This window comes from Falco naumanni, chromosome 10, assembly GCF_017639655.2.
Source record: "Falco naumanni isolate bFalNau1 chromosome 10, bFalNau1.pat, whole genome shotgun sequence".
NCBI lineage: Eukaryota > Metazoa > Chordata > Aves > Falconiformes > Falconidae > Falco > Falco naumanni.
In genome coordinates, this window is record NC_054063.1 from 3,168,333 (window position 1) to 3,190,794 (window position 22,462).

The following is a 22,462-nucleotide window of genomic DNA, read 5'->3' on the forward strand; positions in this document are numbered from 1 at the left end:
GCTGTTCTACTGGCACAGACAGTAAAAGAGCAATCAGATATTGATTACCATTGATTGGTAATCACCATTGATTATGTTGGGTTAAGTCTGTGAATACATTACAAGAGGTACAACGGCTGGTACCTAGAACGCTTGCTGCACCTCCTTCCTACAGCTGAACTTCACAGCAAGGACTCAGCCCACCATTAGCAGCTGGAAAGACACCACCGCCTTGCAGCGCAGCAGGATTTCCAACGCAAAGCTACACTATCCAGTGGATGCCTTGTACTTATCATGGAGTCTGGGTAACATAAAGCACCTGAACATGATTTGTAGCCTTCAAGTCAACATACCACACTCTAAGAGAACTCAGAATTAGTAATGGTTTAGAGCTGCTGACCAACGGATCCATCTTTCCTCCTTTCAACTAGGAGTCATTCTGTGCAGACTGCCGCTGAGTTAAATAAAAGGAAGGAGCTGAAAGAACTTTAGCTGCAAATTACACCTAATGAAGTGGTCTACCCACCACACTGTTCTTCAACTGCAGCTGACAAATCCAAGATAAGGACTGTACACTGTTGGCCTGCTTACAGTCTGATGACACAAAAAAACATCTTCCCCTCTCTTTTTGTATAAGTAAAAATGTTCAACATTTAGTTTACTGTCATTTTCTGATGTTGTCTGAAATACATTGTGACACATCAAAAATCTTCATAGAATGAATAAAAAATGTGCTGTCTGTTTCAATACAGCATCTCAGTCATTCTTCTGCATTTGATGTTGCCTGTATTTAAATGCCTTAATTATTTATCGCCTTTCTAAAATACCTTTTTTCTCTTTCTGCTATTCTTCCCTTTTTCAAATAAAATTGTATAAAGTGCCTACCAGCAGCTAGAACAGATGCAAACCTGGGGGCCAGTCACCAGGAACACTTGTGCTGATCAGATGTATGTAAACCAGTGGTGTTCGCTTGAGTTCTATCAGCACGGAATAGCAACATGCATTCAGTCCCTGATCCACCTGGGTATTGAAATGGCTTATTTGACCACAGATGAGTCACAAAAAACCTTGTCCTCTGGAATAGTAAGGTCCCATTGCATTCCTTCAGACACGAAAGCACCAGGTGTTTCCCAGGAGACACCGCACCTTCAGGATTTAGCCTTCAACATCACTTCTCCCAGTCAGCAAAAAGGGAGCTGAACTACTTACCACTTGCAACATGCTTTAAGATGCCTGGACAAGAAACATGCAGTTGTGCAATGTATTTAATAACCACCATTACTGTATTCTAGAGTTTTCCTTCAGAGAGGCTGGCCGAAGGACCTGCACTACTCATATTTTGTCTATGAAACCCGAATCTTGAGACACAGGCATGGGAAACAAATCATCATAAAAATGCTCCCACAACAAAGATATACTCTGATGTGCTCCTGGGATTATGACTTAACCTCTAATTAGGGATTAAAAACCAGCAAGAAGGAAGCCCAGATAAATCTCTTTCTGTCGTAGGCTAACTGATACATTGCCAAATATTTATTGGGAGACCCTCAGATGAATTTAGTAATGTCAGGAAGTAGAAGATAGATCTGGTTGGCTTTATGCCAGGCACAATGGCAGCAGCAGCTGTGATCGATTCATCTGCACAGATCTGGGAATTAATCTCCCAGTCAGCCAGGTTGGAGGTCAGAACTGGATTTCTCTTGAGAAAAAACACTATTCCAAAATGTGCAGCAGGACAATATGAAAAATACTGTACTCATTGCAATATGAATAAAAATCCATACTGCCTAGGATGAGACACGCACATTCATCTCCATTTGTGAACTCAACCAAACTAGGAAGATACACGGCATAAAGAGCTGCCAGGCTACTGCATTATCTAATCTTTACAAACAGCATTTGTGTTAGGCATGGAGCTTAATTTAGGAAAGTTTGATTTTCCTTTCCCTGCACCCATTCCCTGGCTAACACTTTATTCAAGGAATCAATTAGGCCTTGATCAACCATCGATCAAGAGTTCCCAATGGGGAGGCCTAATGCATTTTATCTGCAGTTATCGTTCCTAAATAACACCTATTTCTGAGCATGCACTTAATTCTTTCCATCAATGCTATCCTTCAACAATCCTGTTAAGAGCATTTTGGAGGTGCATGTTCAATCAAATCCTCCTTTGACAAATGAATTAGTAAAACTGCTGGGATTTCCTTTGGTGTGTTTGCTTTTTTTCAGTCACACAGGCAAATAAATTCCATCCCCTTCACCTCCTCCTGCCTAAAAAAAGGTTAAAGTGATGTGTTGGAGTCCAAGATACTAGACGGAAAACTGTTCAGAACAAATAGAAAAGATAACCAATAATGCTTTAAAGCAAACACTCATTATTTTTCACTAAATTCCCAACGGAGCGAAAGATGTGATGCATCTTTACAATCTCCAGAATTTTGCATTGTCATTAGCATTTCCCTAGCAATATTTTTTGTAAAGGAAAGTCACAAAAGGTACACATCAACTTTGACAAGACTTCAGTATATGATCAGAGTCAGTTACATGGATTTAAGCATGTACTCAAGTTATCTGCTGAATAGGGACAGATTTAAACCTATGCCTGAATGCTTTGCTGAAAAGAAGCCAAAACGAATTGGTTATAATTAAATTCTTCTGATGAAATGTCTGTAGCTCCCTATTGTGTGACATCAGTACTGAAATGCTAATAAACTAGTTAAAAATAAGCTTATTACCAAGTAAAATAAACCACAGGGACACTTCTGTCTTTTCTGATTTTCTATCACCATTTATGTAACATTATTTTGCATTAGAGAAATAAAATACTCGACCAGGGCTAACACATCAGCCTCACAGAGCAGTAATTGCAGCGCATCACAATCCAGGAGAGGGTCTATAGATCCCTCCACATCCACCTGCAGTGCTACTCCTGTTAGACGAGAAATCGCTTTTAGCTATGTCAGCACTTATGCAAACCCCTCAGCCCAGAGCACTGCCAGAGAGATGCCACATGCCAGCAACTGCTCAGTGCACGGAGAGCTCTTTTAGAAATGGAACAAATGGAACACTAACTGAAAAATAAAGCGGTAACACACAGGCTGCTCAGAAACCACTGCGTACGCATACCAGGACCTGCACGCTCTGAAGCATGTTAACGTAGCACATTATGCAGAAGTACCACAGAGAATTAAAAACAGCCTTGTCCCCTGGGAGCCTTCTGCATGCTGACAGTACCCACATGCTGTTCTGAAATGCCCCCCGCCTTGCACAGCAGCAGGAGCAGCTGTGTTCACTGTGGCAAAGGAGATGCAGGGACCCAATAGTTGTACCAGCACTCAAAAGTTTCACCAGTAAGAAGTTTTAAAACATGCGACAGTGGGACAGTGTTGGCAAAGTGAAATGCTGATGAAGAAACACTGGTAGCACAGGCAGGCCATCTCACTGCAGTGCAGCGACCACCCCGCCGGTTCTGCAGGTCTTTCCGAAGCCTGTTGTTCTCCTGTAACTTAAGACCACCCATAAACCGCATACAATTTGGATGACCTTGTCTCTTCCACTTTCGCCTCAATTTCTCCATTTTCAAAGAGATTAACACCACCTGCGTGTGCACCCTGGGCAGCCCTGCGTGCTAGGCTGACTGGGAACACGAGGCATTTTGTTACCTCAGCAGACACCCTGTTCCACTGAAGCTCTGCCAAAAACAAATGTGGAAAACTTTTAAGCTCTCTGGACAGAAGCATGATGAGAACAGCTTCTGCAGTTATGTTTGAGCTAAAGTTCCTGTATGAATAATTTCTTCAGTTTGATTGCGAACCCCTTCCTCACATTGCCGAGCGGCTCAGCAGCACCAGAGCATTTCTGTGAGCAGCTGCTCACGAGTGCAAAAGGTGGAAGAGATTCAGTTTTTCCACTTTGTCTTTAAAGCCAAATATGAAAGAGGTTGTGAGTACCGAGCCGTACCTGAAATCGTACCCACTACATTCACGTCTGCTGTCTCTAATCTGTATTGGACCAGGCAAAATATTAATCAGGAATTACAGTCATTTGCAAAACATTTTGAAAGACAAAACAAGAGATGCATCAATCTACAGACTATATTTTTTATAAGCTAGCAGTAAAAGCTATAGAGAAACTCATTACAATTTACTGCAACATGAAAAGGAAAGCATTTTCACACATCTCATGAAAAACAGAAGTAGCCATTATTTTTCAATCCTCTACCATTCTGTGGGCCATTTTCAACACAGCTAAGCAGGCATGGAATTTAGGCTGTAATTTTCACAGGGATACCAAGTGAGTTAATGGCCTAATCTTTATCGAAAATTCTGGTCTTGAGTTGCCAATAACAGTAACTGCTCCCATAATCAAATATCATAGTCAATGATCCTTCAGTGCTTTTGTTTCTTAAACTGGTTTATGTTATTCAGTTTGACATTTCAAAAAGAAAAGGAAAAAAAAAACCCTAACACATCATGGTGGTTTATTTATGTTCTTCCATTTGTGGGCATTAAATAGCAGCACCATAGCTCTGCCCATAAATCAGAAAAAATGCAGACATCTGAACAAACAAACCTACTGAAAAAATCTTTTATTACAGCTGCAAAAAAGTAAATATGGATTATTTTTTTTCCCTGTGCCTCCAGGAAAATCATCACAGTAAAAATAAATACAGATGCTAAAACCAGAAGGATTATACAAGTTAAAACTAGTGCAAGACCATGCATTTTATTAGCATAATTTATATTCTAGCAGGGTCCAATCTGGTGTTGAGAAATATAAGGAGTATCCAGCTTCTGATAGCATAGGGCCCTGCTGCTTTCTCTTTATCACAATAAAATTGTTAACCCTATCAGTACTCCATGGATCTCTATAAATACATATAGAGCCTCACACAGAAATTACCAACTTATAAAAGTGTAAAATGCTGCTTTGTATTAATGGAATCAAAATAAAACATATTAAAGAGACTATTCAAGCAATAGATGGCTGGCCATTCATGTAACCATTCACATGACTAGCAATGTCACTGGAGTTTGACGTGCTTCAAACGGGGGTGAAAATTTAGTCTGAAAAAATAGTGCTCCCAGAGTGATAAAAACCTGCCTTAGTTATCATAATCACAATCTGGGCTGATATTTCTGCCCTCAAAAAAAAAAAAAAAGCTACACTTTGGGAACTTGCAGATGAACATGCACAAACACCAGTAGGAGCTCCCAAGTCGCTCAAGTGCCCACTCTGAGCTGAAGACAGCCTAAGAACCAGTCACTCCACTGCTTTGGGAACAGCCAGGATGAAATAAAAACAGTATTTCTATTTTATTAAAATAATATTTTTCCTGAAAACCATCCTGTAGGAATGCATTTCCTCATCCTATTCCCACACAGCCCACATTTCACTTCTGCAGAAGTCCAGGGATTCATATTTTGCAATGTAACCAGCCAGGAAGTCTGGAGGAACAGCAAACGCTGGAGCACTGGCCCTGCCAAGGAGACCCAGTGTCGCTCCAAGCAGCAAGGCGCTACCCCTTCCCTTTCTCTATTCTGTATTTCTGAGCTTTCTCCAAGCCCCATCTCTTTACACCACTAGACTGCACAGCCAGTTCAGAGAAAGAGTTGCAAAGTCCAGGGCAGCGTTTATCTCGTGAGATCGAGATAAACATGTCTTCACAAAGACATGGGAAGACGACATTCTGCAGCACAGGAACGGGGGCTGCGGCCAGTTCATCACACGTGGTCTCTGCCACTCCTTCCTCCTCAGAGCCAGGACTCCTCACACATCCTCCTGCGGGGTCCCTCCCACGGGAGACAGTTCTCCATGAACTTCTCCAACAGGAGTCCTTGCCATGGGCTACAGTTCTTCACAAACTGTTCCAGTGTGGGTCCCTCCCACGGGGTGCAGTCCTTCAGGAGCAGCCCGCTCCAGCATGGGTCCCCCACAGGGTCACAAGCCCTGCCAGCAACCCTGCCCCAGCCTGGGCTCCTCTCCCCCGCAGCCTGCTCCAGCATGGGCTTCCCAGTGTGACAGCCTCCTTTGGGCATCCCTCTGCTCCAACAGAGGGTCCTGCTCAGACTGCAGGTGGATGCTGGCTCCACCGCGAACTTCCACGGGCCGAGGGGGACCAGCCTGCCTCACCACGGGCTTCCCGGGAATCTCTGCTCCGGTGCCTGGAGCTCCTCCTGCACTGACCCGGGCGTCTGCAGGGCTGTTGCACTCACACAGTCTCATTCTTCTCTTCAGCTGTAATTTGTTGTGCTGTTCCCCCCCCCGCCCCCCCTTCTTATATCTGTTACCACCATCGCTGACGGGCCTGGCCTTGGCTGCATCGGACATGGGGAAGCTCCCAGCAGCTTCTCACAGAAGCCACCCCTGTAGCCCCCCTGTCACCCAAACCTTGCTGCGCAAACCCAAGACAGGTAGTAACACTGCCCTGCTTTATGGGAAGAGGAGAGCATTGACCTAACTTCGTAGCAAGGGATGAAGTATCTACTTCAGAGTTCCTCCACTTGACAAAGTAGAAGTAAATGAAAACTGCAGGGGAATCCATTATTCAACCTCTTCTCAAGGCAGAAACGGAAAATAACAATTGGCATCCATTTTATTCTGGGAAGAATTTTACATGTTCATACACTCTTAATTAATAGAAGGCTAACGGGTACTCAAAAAACCTGCTGAGCTTTTTTTTTTATTTTTATATATATACACACACAAATTATATAGGAGCCCTCAAAGCCTTAACCTGCAGAGTTCTTTTCTGCTTTTGCACACAGAATTAACGTTACTTTCTTTTGTCATGCAAGCGTTAGTGTAGATCATTCCTTCACTGATTTTCCAAGGAACTGCATTAACTGAATTACTGTGGTGCACTTGTCTGGAATAGCTACTTTCCCATACCAGTACGTGCGGAATACTGTTTTTTCACATCAGGAATGCCAGAACACAAATTCTAAGCATATTGTATGAAAATATTAGTTTTAGGCTGCCGTTTTATTTGTTCTGTAGGCAGAACTGTAAATGTAACACAGAGACAAGCTATTGATTTCCTCAGTATAAGACTATGGATTTAAAGTCATACAGGAATATTAAGAGCCTCAAATTTGATCATCCACAATGCACAGACTATAGCAATTTCTTAACTCGGTAAAACTGCCCTTAAACTGGAGCCCATGTTTGAGACTGGTTTGATCTTACAGACAACTGTCCTGTACCTCCTGCACCAACCCACAGCGTGTGACTCAGAGAAAGTTAAATTTCCTGATCTCCTCATGAAGAGCAAATAAAACCCACTGCAAACCAACACACTGAAGGAGGGAGGGAATAATTCCTGACACATTTTCCACTATTTTTACTTCTGAAGAGTGAGGACCAACACTCCCTGTGACACACTTGTCAACATAACAGCACTGATTGCTTTACAAATAAAAATGTTTCACTGTTTTTTTTTTCATTTCCTCCATACCCACACATCTATCAAGCTATCAGCCTCAACAACATCCACCAACAGAGAATTCAAGATGATGATGTGGAGCATAAGAAACATTTCTCTTTTAAAACTACTCCTTAATATTTTCAAGTATTTCTTCTGTGTTCAGAAGAGGTCTTTAGTATGTCATTATTTTAGAAACTGCTATCACTTCTCTTCTAAGATCTCTTAAGGAGAGGATCTTTTCCCTTTCCCAAACTGAATCAGGGTAGCCTCCCTCTTCATGACTGCTCTCTCCCACCTTTGTAGTGTTTCTAATCATTTCTGTAACCACAACTCAGTATTAAATTCACAGTGAGGCGAGTCCATCAATTTAAACAATGACATGATAATATTTTCTAACTGATTCCCTTTCTAAATATAACCGAGTGTTGTATTTGGGTTTTGGAGGCCCGCTGCATATTAAGTAGATGCCTTTATTAAGCTGTCATGTATGACACGTAAATCTTTCTCCCATGAGCTTACAAGTATTTCAGAATCCAATAATGCATACAAGTAATTTTAAGTTGCCCCTTCTACTTTAATTACCTTGCAAGTTAATACCATGTACCAGCTACAGCATGCCATCCGGCAGCCTAGCACTTTTCAGTCCTTCAGAAGTGCACCTGACAATCACTGAGTGCTCACTAATTCATTCAGAGCCTTTCTAGAAAGTAATGTTGACATCTCACCCACTCCTTATCCAGGTTATTGCTAAATATACTGCATATAACGAGGTCTACGGTTAATCTCCATTGTATTTTGATATTTTGTGTATTTATGTTTATTTTTATTTACTTTTTGCTATTTTACCTTTCCATTTCAGAAGAAGCTGTTGATTGGTCATGTACCTGATGACTGTTAATTCACAGCAAAAATTTGCCACCTACCTTGTGATTTTCAAGCTCCCTTAGTCTTCAGTTGTAAGAGACACTGACAATTTTGATTGAGTAGGCAGGTTACACAGAATTATGCCCTTGGTTTGTGTCTATTCATGTAAGATTTGTTTTGTTTGTTTTTTAGAAACATTATTTTAAGAGCAATGAGAATTCAAATAGCCAGTGTCGCCCTTACAATAGAAATACCAGGTAAGCACAGGAACAAAGGTCAAACATACATAAAATTTCAAACTGCGAACAAAAGCTTTGTTTAATAAACTTTTAAACATTTACCTTGGCTTACCACTAGAATCTAAGTACACATGTGCTTCAAGGCGCAACTTGGAAAGATAATGAATTGTGTGCCTTTGCCTGTGCTAAGGACACCTCTTTTATAACAACATTAAAGTGGCTCTTAAATTGTAAACTTATTTTTTAAAAATCCCATTCATTCTGATGGATGCCTCTTCCTACTTGTTCCTAGTAAGGCTCCTTGGCTTCTTTGCTTTTTTTTGTGGGGGCTTTTGGTGTGTGTTTGTTGTTTGGTTTTGTTTTTTTTTTTTTTTAATGGCTGATGCACTTGGCAATATCTGTGACCTTGAGTTGTACACACGAGCAAGCAAGGGAGCCCAGTCCTGCAAGGCTGTTTATGCATTCTGAGAGAGCTCCTTCTGAGAGGGGTGTCTCAAGGAAGACAGGAGCATGATGTGCATACCAAGCCAAGTGCTTCATGATTTATTTATAGGGAAAAGGGGCATAAAAATTTGCTGAAGGGAAAAGAAAAATGAAGAATCTGACTTACCTTGTCAGTGTAGACGAAGAACAGAATCACAACAGTAAGCTCCAACAGAAATATAATTAACAGCATGATAAAAAACTGTCAAGAGAAGAAGGGACAGGGGACAAAACAAAAAGCAAAAACCATCAACGTTATTTTCAGCTTTTTCTGGATACACAAAAGTACATTCAACAGATCATGCAGAACGGGAAGTGAGAGTCATACAGGCAGCAGGGTACAAAGCTGCTGTGTTACAGCGGAACAGAAGGCATGCAACATGCAGGAACCGAAAAAACAGGTAAAGGACTAGTCAGGAAACATAACAGTATCTGGGCCTACTTATGGCTCATTCTATCACTGATTTCAGTAGAACCACATAAAACTCCACAAAGATCAGCCCCCCCCCCCCCCCCCAGCAGGCCAGTGCTCTGTCTGACAGGAACCCTTCAGGACCCCTCCCCACCTAGGTTTTCTTTATTGTTTTCCCCATCAGATGTTTCCAATTAACAAGCTATCAATGAAATCCACAGCTTAGACTTCACATTGCAAGAGGAGGTAGCACGGCCCATAAACCATAAGATCATAGATCTTTTCTAGCAGAATTGTGGGAGGAGTCACAGGCACACCAAAAAACTTGTACACCAAGTTAGCTTTCCGAGCAGTTTTGGGTAGCTACTCAGATGACCCATGGGTTTCTACTGAAAGGGGCTGATTTGTACCGAAGACATCAAAGTGAAGTTGTTCCATGTCTTTTTTTTCCTCGTAAGACACGGAACTATCTAAAACCCAGTAGTCAAAAGCTCAAAGGAGTGGATAAAAAACTTCTAACGCAGGGATTTCATGTAGATTCTCTAAAGCCCTCAGCTCTGATCAACTTCAGTGAGAGGTGCTGCTGGCAATGCCATACACTTCGCCAAACCCATATTCACTGCTCTTTGTTAAGACGCTGGACAGGTCTGCAGCAGCATCAACACGGTGGTTGCACTGACTTTAGAACAAGCATTATCAGAGCATTAAATGAAACTGAGTTTTACAATGATAGGTAAGGAAGAGAGAGTAATTGTGGAAACTTTTTAGGCTCAGGCAAAGGTCTTGCTCTTTGTTACACAAACTCCATATGCTTAGCAGCCTGCAAGGCTGGAATTCTAATACTGAGCAACGCTGACTTAATTGAAATCCTATCCCCAAGAGAAAAAAAAAGGTTACCATCTCTTTAGCTTTAACACAAGGCTGCAAACCTATGAAAGTTTAATAGCTACAAAGCCTTATCAGAGCTTCTTCACTGCTTGGTAAGTCAAACCCAAACCTTTGAACCTATGGATTTCTGTGTTTGAATGGAGGGCAAGAGGTCAAGAAGAGGAAAATACCTTTCTCCACTAGTTCAATTACACTGTCTAGCAAACTCATTGCATTTTGCCCTGCAGGTCTTAAATTAAAGTTTATTTTCAAATCTTCATCACAAGTATCTTCACAGCTGCCTGACCCTAATATGGGATCCTATTACTGCCCAGTTTTGAATCACCAAACTCATTCACACTCATGATCCAAGTTGATTTCCATATAATCACCATGCGATACTGGCCTTCTGTATGGCTTTGCAAACCAGCCTTGGCACAGCTTGCTTATTTTTTACATTTATGATTTTAGCCTGCCGCACAGCATTGACTGAAACAGGACAAAGCATATCACTCTTTGCAAAGATCCACAGACACTTTGCTATATTTTAATTGGCTGTGGGGTACTTTTTTGCTCATCCATAAAGCATGTTTTTTCCAAAATGTGCATGTGAACACCACTGTCTCCCTGTGAAATTCACTGGCATAGCCTGGAATACATTAGGCATTTTCTGGAACAAAGGACTCGTACCCATTATAAATAGTGATTGGCATTTCCTACCATAGGACCCCAATTTTGTCAGCTTATAATTTTGCCTCGTTTGTCCATGCTTATATATTGTGAGCTTGCTTGAGTCTAAAGGATAAAAGCTTTTGGAAGAACTCCAAAAATAGCACTTCAATTACTCCTAAGAATGAAGCAGGGCATGGTGTGTTATTCTGCCATGGCTAAATTTCTGATGGCTTAATATGAAACCCTCTCACACTCTGGTGTTTAGAGCAGGGACCCAAAACAGAGTACAGCTCCATCTCAGGTATGTGCCTTTTGTCTTACCCAACTATGTGTGGATTTTTGTGGGGAAGTTACTAGCTTTCAGAAAACTACATTTCACACATCCAGTAGAAACGAGAGCACTCAGCAGCTAAAATCTTCGAAGTCTACAACCACAGAAAGCCTGCTCACATCCTTCCCACAGCTCACGCATGCCCAGAAAACTCACAAACCATCCAACAGAGCACCTTCCCTGCTCCTGTGGTGCCCACACATGCCTGCAATGCCTTTCTGCCATCCTCTCGGAGCTGATGGCCTCCAGTCCCACCTCACAAGACAAGACTTGAAACAGTGGGTATGGCCAGGAACGGAAGTAAAATTCAGGGACTTATTTTTCCTGTGTTCTCAGGAAAGCTTTTCCTCCCTTCTTTGCACTCAGCAGCATAGATGTACAGATGAAGGCAGGGAGTGACTTTGCAGGAGAAAGGGGGGGCCTGGGGAAGAACGTTTTTACCAGCAGATGGGGAATGGTTTGCGTTAGGATGCGACCTGGCTACCAGTTTTAGAGAAACTGGACCTATAGGGAGCAGCCGATGAGGGCAGGAGGCAGAGGCAAGGCGTGCGCAGCAGCAGGGAATGTCTGTGCATGTGGACACCAAGGAGGACCTTCCCCTTCGAGAGGATGACAGCCTGTGGAGGATCCCGTGCTGAAGCCACGGAAAAAAAAAGAGTAAGAAACAAAAAGTGGCAGAAAAAGGAAAACACCCTACACTGACCCCCATGACTGAGTACCATGTGCGGGGAGCGGACTGGAGACTGGCGTGGGGAGGAAAGGTGTCTGGAGGGAAGCTGAGGTGTTTTCTCAAGTGTGTGTCATTACTTCTCAATAGTAGGATCAGTAATAATAAGTTTAGCTTACTTGGCAATAAATTAAGTGAAATTTCATGACTCAAGAGTATTTTCCCCGCAACACCTGCTCTGCTAAACGCCCTGACCTTAGGAATGGAGCAGGTAGCTGTTGCCAGCTGTGCCACTGTGTCCAGCAGCAGAAGGCTGTGGGGAGGATCTTCTGGTGAGACCATGACAGTGCTCCTGCCTTCTTCAGTTCATACCAGAGAAACAGATATGGCAAGCTGTAAAGCCAAGCACTCAAAATTTAGTATATCTTAGAATATAAGTCTTCTCAGTGATGGTTACGTACCATGTCTAAGTCTTTCCCTACACAGGCTCAGAGGTTCCTCCAAGCTACTACCGGCGGAATTTGGTTTCACACACTTCAGTTTTTGGAAGTCATACAGTGAACCAAAATTAATGCATGTTGTTCAGAAAGTCAGCGCCTAGATAAGTATGATCATGCCTTTTCTCTGTAGAAAAATATTTTTGTTTTTAAATAAAAGCTCTAGTTTTATCTACCTTAGTATTTGCACTCATTAACAAAAAGTACACTGCTATATCACAGATAACTAACACACATTAGTAATCCCACAGTGTGCAGGCAGAGACACACGCTGTATCTTTTATTGCAAAGATAAATCAGGTGATGTCAACTTCAAGGTGGAGGGTTCAAATTCACCACCTGGTAAAAGCTACAAGTACTTACATGTCAGCACATTTATTATGCCCCTCTAAAGAAGAGCCCTACCGGAACCCAACCCAATGTGTCAGAAAGTAAAAACTGAGCCTTCAGAGTGAGCTGGCTGCAAAGCACAGTCTGCACACTTCAGCATCTGATCCATCCCACTAAAGTGAATGTATGGACACAAACACAACCTGCTCCTCTGTTCCCACAGCACAAAGTTCACTTTCAGTTCCATCCTCAGTATCACCCCAAAGGGAATGATGCTCAATCAGGAGCCAGAACCAGCTGGGCATATCCCATTCAAATTTAAAATGGAGAAACACAAGCCCACAGAAGGCTCACAGCACCTAAACCCCACCACACCTGCTGGAATATCTCACAGCTCCTTTTCAAATGAATTATCTCACTGTGGTGATAAATACAAAGAATAAAAATGAGTTTTGCTTTGGTTCACTGGGGCTGCTGGCTGCTGGTATAATAAAGATTTATGCATGGAGAAACAACAATCCCAAAGCAAACCATTCATGTAAAACTCCATTAAAAAAAGATTAATCTGACCTTGTACAGAGAGATGCTTTACCACACTACTTGTCAAACAGTGGGATGCAACCTAGTAGAGGTTCACTGGAGAGGTTCCTACTGCACAGATTTTCATAAATTACACTTGAAATAAACCCACAGAAGTTTTGGTGAGAAGGGAGGTAAGGTGATGCCTTTCTGTCTAGCTACCACTGCTGATTTCCAACCCTTAAGAAAACTAAGGCTAGTTTCTCAGCAGTTCTCTTCATATTCCACAAAGTCCATGACTTTCCCACAGGTCCCAATTAAAGGAGTAAAGGAAAAAAGAAAAGTATGCAATTGCTAGCAAGCCTACCTCATAGTTAGGCATCACCCTCATGATGTCAGAAAGAGAAAAAAAAATCTATTTGAAGACATGTCAACTTGCAACTCCATCCCCACTGGAGCTGCACTGGGCTTTTGACCCACTGGTTCCAATTCATCCCTTCATCTGCCCTCTTAGTGGGATAATCAAGAACTGTTCCCTGCGTACATCACTTAGCACACATTTCTATCACAGCTTACAATGGCACAGAGCAACAGGTCTTACGTTTTCTTCACAAACAAACAAGATTCTCTGGTTTCTCTGATGTTATAGACACTTGCCTCTCTGCATGATGACTGAGCATCACATACTAATACACACAATTGGGCCTTTTGCTTCCTCATTGTCTCTCCTCCCCAAATCTTCTCAATAGCTCTATCACGCTGCTCAAACTGCCCATCTCTCCATGTCAGGAGTAGCTGATCTTCTCAGTCTCCCAAAACCAAGTGACCAAATCCAATGAAAACCAATCTGTGATCATCTTGTTAGTCTCCTAACATTTTGCTATGAGACTGAACATGATATAACTGATGGGAAACTTGAGAATTCTGTGTTTAGACTGACTCCTGAAGTAATGCTTTTAGTTTGATGGGAGTCTGCCTCAGAGGGAGACAGTAAGATCTCAGTATGCCAGACCCTCTTCTCAACTTAGCTAATAACAGGAGACAGAAGTTTCTTGCAAAGTATTATTAAAATCCTCTGCAACACACAGCAAGAAAGTAGTAGGAAGACCCAAAAGTCAGCAGTATCTTTGGAACAGTTATACATTTCAAAACAGTTTTTAAATTCATGGCTTAGCAAATAATTTGTTTAGACCAAACAGTCTAGAAGTTAGCATAACTGACCTAAGAAACTGCACAAAAAACTGCACAACAGTCAGCCTGTGCTGTGTTCATCATGTAGTGCCTACACTGTCGATCTGTCTGCAAGAAGGACAGCGTATTTTCTGACAGAGACAATATGAAATAAAAACACATGAGTAGGTGGGTTACTCCTGTGAAAGAGTTCCAGCAAGCTAAGTACTTTGGGCCTGCAGCAGCTGCCAGGATGAAGACAAAAGAAAAAAAAAAAAAAAAGAAGATGATTTACAGGCAATCTTTCCTCAATTTCATACAAGCATTTTGCCTTTTATTTAAGCTAGATTACCAAGTCCTCACTGATCAGCCTTAATTTTGATATTACGTTTCACTTCCTAATTAATAAGAACCTCAGGCAGAAGAAATTACAGAGAATTTGTTGGGCTAAAATCGCTGGTCTTCCAAGAGAGCTCTAACTTCATAGCCTGGGAGGGATCTTAATTTCTCTGCCTGGTCCTAATACACAACTTACATAACTCTGATCCGTATCAAAGATTAGTCCAGCTCTGGCTGCTAGAATACAGAGTCTCTTGGAATCACAGAAACATGCAGACTGGCAAAGACCTCTGGCGATCGTCTGGTCCAACACCTTGCTAAAAGCACAGTCAAGCAGATGAAGCTGTGCAGAGCTGTGCCCAGCTACCTTCTGAGCATCTTCAAGGATGAAGATGGACAGTCATCCGCAACCTCCATGGACAGCTTTTTCTAGTACTTTACTATCTTCATGATTACAAAAATATTCCATGTCTCTAACTGGAATTTCCCATGTTGTAACATGTCTGTTACCTCATCTGATCCCTGTGAACCCTTCAAAAACCTGTATTTTCTTTAGACACTACTGTAAGGTAGCTGAATATAGGAATAAAATCTCCTCCTTGCTTTAACTTTTCAAGACAGAACAAACCCAGCTCCCTCAGTCTGTCCTTGCACATCACGTGCCCCGTAATCATCATGGTGGCCCTCTGTTGGATTCCTTCCCTTCTGGTATGTACGTGTCTCTTCTACTGAGGAGCCCCAAAATGGGCTAAGCGCTCCAGATGTAGCCTTGCCTTATTGTGGGAGAATGTGTTACTCTTTCTGAGTGTCAAAACATGTAAGGGAATGTGGGGTTTGGTATGGCCTACAAGTTCCCAATTCTGATTTAAGACAAAGGCACATATTAAAGTACAGGCTCTCCACACATCTGAAACACCTCTGCTTGTTCTGATCAAAAGGAGAAAGTCCTTTATTTTTGAGTTAAAAGGATTATCAAATTATGTTACTGTGCTTTAGGCCTAAACTATCTGCCAAAAAGATTTTTAATTGATTTTTAGATTATAATTTGATATGAACAGAAATATCATTTAAAAAAAAATCACAGCATATTCTGCACATATGCTGTCCTGCAGAGAAGGTTCTTATCTTTAATAATGAAGGTATAAACAGTATCTCTCTTTTTTGAATAAATGAAGTCCAACCTTTACTTACAAATTCACAGTGCTCCACTGAAGTCAAAAGAACTTAATGGATATTATAGTAGCCACGCTTTACCAAGCTGCCTGAAAGCAAAGAACTTTCATTGAATTGAATATGCTCTGTAATTTTCCCGCTCAGTTATCATCAATTATATTATTTATATTAAAATAATATCTAGTAGACTGAGTGGAGATGCCTCATTACTATGGTTGGCATTGTCAAAATCTTGTATCTTCCCTGCAGAAGTGCAGGAACCCCAATGCCTAACCACATTAAAACAGATGCATCAACAAACTGAGATGCCTAAAGCTGAGCACGAAAATGGGTAATTGACAGAAGTCCTGAAGGCTATAAGCTATTGCCAAATTTACTGCATGTTCCACACTTTGAAAAAAAATCAAGCCAGTATGAAAAGTCAAAATCCGTGCAAGAATTCCCACTGAAGTGCTGGAAAACAGAACTCCACGTACCGGAGAACCACCTGCTCTTTATAGGGATCCTGTACCTGCTTTCAGGTACCAATGCATGCAACGGCTTTCTAGGCAGAGCAATACAAAGATCATCCCCAAGCATCTTAAAAGGGTTCCTAGAATAGTTTTTTTTATTACATACTGGTACATGACTTCCACAGAATAAAAACTCATACGGTACATATTTTATCAGCACTCAAAAGAAGAGGAGGGGGGGACAGGGACCAAAAAACCCCAACTTTCTTCCACCTTTGAAAGCAAAAGTGTTTAATGTATCACTAGCTCTCACAAGAAGTTTGATTTAAAATAATTCCCAAAAGGCAGCATATCTGATATATTAATAGGGAGTAGGAACATTATAAAAGGCTCGCTTCGATTTTTAAAATTTTCTTTGATTTTCTTTTCCAAAGAAGTGAGCAATGAGAAGAGAGCAGAAGAAAAAGTGAAATGGGAATTGTACTCGCATGTTAGAAATAACGTCTTCTGCAGCCTGGAAGACGCATACAGAAAGAGAAAGAGCAATGAAAGAAATGACAGGAGAATGCCCAGGCAGTAACAGTAACTGGATTTACAGTCAATAAAATCCCAGTCTATTGACCTACCACGCAAACTTCACAACAAAAGGGGAAGGGCAGCTTGCCTCCATCAGGTTCCATCACAATGGATTCTGATTCCTCATCCCAGTACCAAAGTTTTTGCTGACACTTGGTTTGAATTCTCCTTTTGTTAGTTCCATACCATTGCTCCTACTTAGCACCCTCTTTAGCACCATGCATGCTTCCTTTCTGCCCACAGTATTTAGACTTCTTTAACATTTATAGACTTATGTCCCATCTGAGCCCCTTCTCTGCCATGCTGTGCATATTTCGCTCTTTTAATACTTCCTTGGAAGTAAATCTCTTTAGTCTCCTTATTATTTTTTTTCCAGCATAAAAATTATATGTTTGCTCATAAACTCTAAAAAGGCAGTAATGTATATGAGCAAACTTATGAACAGAAACTCCTTTATGGAAACAGCATGTATCTAAACTTGGTTCATCAGCTATTATTCTCTAACAACTTTAATGGTTAATTCATTGTGATTGTGACAAAGTTGTGCATGCTTTATGCCTGCTGGGTATATATAGTACAGCTCTGTTTATGTTTGGACTATATTTTTTATGAATGTGCAAAAACTCCTGCTGATCAAGAAAGCTCAAAGAAATCTGCAGTAATTATTTCTGGGAAGATATACAACATGTGCTGGTTTAACACATGAATAGTGTTTCATTCTAGTCTTGTTACTGCTTTCAGTTGGAATCCTTCAGCCTTACTGCATTAGTGAGAGTTGAGAGACTTGACATTCCTGTACTGTGTCATAGGATTTTAACCGGCATTTTGTGGTGTTTCTAGTCATTTTCCATCTTCTCCAAAAACTGACTCAAAATCAATGAAATGTCATCAAATATTAGCCAGGTATCACTCACATCAACAGTAGGTGGGTGGAGGCCTATTTAACAGATTGCAGATTATTATTCCTGAGCACAGATAAAGGTCTCGCTGGCCTCTGACTCTCTTGAAGGGTTGCTTCATCTTCTCTGCAAACGTAGTGCACAGGTGTGATGTGGTCTGGTGTCAATCTTTATTCTAGTCAAGACAAACTCATCCTACTTCTGAAGGGTGATGCAGCTGAAGAACTAAAACATTTGACTAGCTCTTACAAGTCCCTGTGCCACATCATTAATAACAAAGCAGTTGCTTATGGAAATACCAAATACAACTAAGAGGCTCTGGCTTGGGGTTAATCCAGTATTTTCCATCTGTGGCAAAGACATGCAAAGTTAATTACTTTCTAAACTTACATCTTCTGTGCGGACTTTGCCATCACCTCTGTATGTAGTAAACGGAGCTTCTTCCCTGAATCTATCATTCCCGGGATATGTTTCTTGTCATCTGGAGCTCCAGCACCAGGCAGCTTGACAATCAGACAGTTTGGTTGCCTCAAGAGGAAGAGGAGAGCAGCAAGTGGTCCCCACACACCTGGCTTGGGGAGCGAGCGAGTCGGCAGGGCTAGGTTCACATTCATGTTCACACCTAACATCTGGCTGGACCCCAAGTGCTGGGCAAACTGACAGAAGTTCCCCCAAGATGATAAGAGCAAATGACATGACCATGCTGCTCAGCTGACTTATGATGAGCTGAAGGGGGAAAAAATTAAGTCTAAAATTCAGCAGTTTTCCCTTTACACGTATTTGCCAACCCTGAGCTAAGTTTGCAATGGGACGTCACCTGCTAATTATAACAACAGAAAATTTCTCTTATCTAGGAGTCTCAAAACAGTATCTAGAAACTGCACTGTATGTGTATGTGAAGGAAATGGTGAAAAGCAGACGGTCAAGAAGAAAAAAAAAGGCCAAGGTAGAGTATTTTATCTGTATTTAAATTCCACCGCTGGTTTTCTCCCCAGTTTGCTGTTCTCAAATGTCCTGCACAGAGGCTGCTGCATCAGATGCACATGGGTCAGCTTAAAAAACGAACAGCAGTCAGTTTGACTGCCTTAACTCTTTAACTTAACTCCTAACTCTTCCTTAACTTCCTTTCAGCCACTGGGGAACTGAAATGTCTACAGATCAGCTCTGGCTACACCTTGTATAAGCATCACCAATTTACACCAACTAGCCTCCATTTCTTTATCTGCAGAGGTAGATAAAGAGGTTCTGAGCTTCAGGTAACTCTAATCCTTGAAGAAAAAAGCTTGTGTTGCACAAATTTAAGCAGCAGTGTTAAGGTGGCTAAACCAGCAAATGAATGATTGGGAATATAAGCACACATGCTTCTTAGAAAGCCATGGGCTTACAAATCTGAGGAGGTAATTTTATTGTTAAGAAAAAAAAAAAGATCAAATGTTATGCTCAAAAGTGACATGTCTGGGCTGGTAAGGAGCACACAAGTTACTTGTCCTTTACTTTTGAAATGGGAGCAGTTCTGTTGCCTACCAGATCTTGCAGGTGACCCTAGGTTTGGAGCAAAAGCCCATCCAAATCAGCAGAAGTCAATCTAATAGATCAGACCTTGAACACATCTGTCCAGAGACTGCAAGCTCTGGCAGAAAGCAGGCTTTCTTGAAAGTGTTTTCCTGACCACCAGTCTTTTCCAGTCTTATGCTCTGCTCTTCTACCAGGAGGTTCATTGGATTACTTAACTGTCCTGGTAACTGGATGTGCATGAGTTATCTCCAGACAGTAGTAGGGCAAGATGAGGCTTGGTTTCTGGGTCCCCTTTTGAAATGTCTCAGAGCCAGGTTTCTTTTCAAGAAAATCTTGGCACATAAGAGTTGGTTGAATGTTGAGACAAAAGACGGGGTGAGGGAGGCTTTCTGAGCGACAGAGGATCTTGAGCCTGCATGAACTGTCAGAGAAGCTGAAGTTGCTACTACACAGCTAACAGCTACTAGTTAGTAGATTAATCAACCAGGAGTTAGGAGGCTGGAAACACTGAGAGTCATTTAAACAGATTAAGCCTTCAACTGATAACAAATTAGCATAGCTCCAACTGACTCCTGCACATGGCGCTGTCATGCCGGCTGCCATAAAGCAGCATCTTGACAATACAAAACGAAATGGGGACATCAGGAAAAGGTTCTTCACTGAGAAGGTGGCCAGTCACTGGAACAGGTTCCCCAGGGAAGTGGTTACGGCACCAAGCTGTGGTCAAGGAGCACCTGGACGACGCTCTTAGCTATATGGTTTAGTTTTAGGTAGTCCTGTGAGGAGCAGGGAGTTGGACTCGATCATCCTTGTAAGTCCTTTCCAACTTGAGATATTCTATGATTCTATGACTCAAAGCATATCAGGCACTAGTGGTATTGCATCAGTCTATATTACAAAAATGAATACACACACACCCCCCCCCCCCCCATGAAGTAAGTCCTTCCTACACATTGAGCCTAGGCTCAAGACTAAAAACAAGAGGGAAGGAAAACAGCTTTATTCTTTCCTCTGCTCCCAGGTCCTTTGATTAATTGCTACCAGAGCTGAAGAAGAGAGGAAGGGTAGGGCTCAGACAGGTCCCATCCACTCCTGAGTTTCAGTCACAGCCAAGCAGAAGGAGCTAAAAACTGAAAGGCAGCGAGGAGCAGGTTCTTAATGATAAATGAGAGGCAACAAAACTAGGGGACCTTGGTGTTCAGTACTTAAGGGTCCAAACAAGTAGCAAGTTAGGGCTTCATACGCTTTACACGTATCTATGTACTACACAGAGAAGTGTTGCCCATGATGTATAATGCTCACACAGGCTGTGCGCATGCATCTTCCTGGTCTTTCCATCACTTCCTTGCTGCTATGGCTGCAGCCATGATTTCCCTGTTTTTTTCTACTCGGATTGCTTGAGGAACACAAGCTCATGTGCTAAACTGGAATAAGAATCTGCTGTTTGGTCTGTAGCATTAAATTACCGAGATGAAGTCATTCACGGGCTATTTCTTTCCCATTTAGTTGCTTTGAAATAAATTTCCTGTCACCAGTGGAGTTTCAGCTGTCAGCTCTCTGGTTGGATCCAGTGACACTATTGAAAACAGTAGGGTTTTTTATTCTCCTTTTCTATCCACTCATTAACTTTTTCCTCATTTTCTTTATTGCTATTTCACTTACAGATGAGCTGGCTGAAATTCAGAAAACTCTCAACAGCACAGTACAAAACATCACGGGCACTCATTTTCCCCTTGGACTGTTCCATAAATAAATGCCTTTTGATGTCTGCATAGTCATTCAGATATGTATAGAATATCAGCTCTTTCCACAGCTGGTCCTGACCTAGTATCAAGGTTTAATTCTGATCTTATTCATTCCAGCAACTGTGATGAACTCCTCGCTTATTAACACGAGGTCCTCATTTAAATTAAGCTGAACACACAGATCTGTCTGTTAATGATTATTTTCTTTCCCCTCCTTATTAATCATTGTTTCAGCTTTTCTAAAAAAACCCAAATAAATAATCAGGCTATCCACAAATCAAGTATAAGGGGAAAGAGGGTGTATGTAAGCCATCTTCTTACTTATCTAATCCTTGATCTGATGAACATACCTAACCTTGGTGCTTTATAAGAAGCCAGCTGGCGTTGGGTAATCAGAGAAGGATCAGCATTTTGTCTGTTTCAAGCCCTTTCCCCTTTCTAATAATTCCTGAATGGCCAATATGTACTGAACAATCTCCTTTGTCAACTTAAGGTCTACACAAGCAAGACTTGTCTTCTACCTCTTCTGATTGGACTGTTGACCAAGTTGCACAACCCAACCAGAAGCAGAAGAACGTGGGTTTTGTGCCAAATGACTGGAGAAAAAAAGTGTCACAAAATCAAATGGTGAAATAACGAACTGCCTAAGGATCTTGTTTCCTTCTAGGACATGGGTTATTATTTCAGTTGCAAGTGTATAGAAACAAGGTATCTATACATGTGTGCTGTAATAACCAAATAGACACAAAAAATTTTTCCTTCACAAAGGGTCACTTATTTTTTCCAGTGACTATGATTTCCTGAACCAGAAGTTCCTTTTGCAAAAAATTTACATTAGACCATGTTCACATGCCCTTTCTGACAGCTTCTCTGAATGGCCTGTTTCCCATTTAACTGAATTGATTCAACTGAATTGAACATTGCAATTAGGCTGATTGGCTCAGCTGGGATGTCCTGCAGTGGAGCTCATGGAAACGAGCTAAATGTGCCAATTAGGCACTTACAACAAAATTGAAATTGAGAACTAACTTTGCTTTGGGATATTTATTTATCATTTGGACATAATACATATGATGAAAGAAATCAAAATTGTCATTACTATTATGGAAACATGGACTAAATACTTCTTAAAGGGCACTGTACCACACAGGACAACTAGACATGTTCTGCTGTGACCAGAGAAAGATGAAAAAAGCACTGAGCTGAGACTTAGAGAATTTGGGTTTGCTTCATAGCTCTCTCACTATCTCCCAGTGCAACCTACTCAAGGCATTTAGTTTCGCTTTGTTGCAGCTCCCCATCTGTCT

At 41.6% G+C, this 22,462-nt stretch overlaps 1 protein-coding gene across 8 annotated transcripts in view; it reads right to left on the bottom strand.

Moving 5' to 3' along the window:
• Window positions 1-22,462, bottom strand: part of TSPAN4 (tetraspanin 4) — a 442,443-nt gene that overhangs the window by 50,421 nt on the left and 369,560 nt on the right. For all 8 annotated transcript variants that reach the window (XM_040608032.1, XM_040608035.1, XM_040608034.1 and 5 more), the window contains one exon: window positions 9,119-9,193. In XM_040608032.1, coding sequence (XP_040463966.1) covers window positions 9,119-9,193 — 75 coding nt within the window. The remainder of the gene's footprint in view (window positions 1-9,118; window positions 9,194-22,462) is intronic.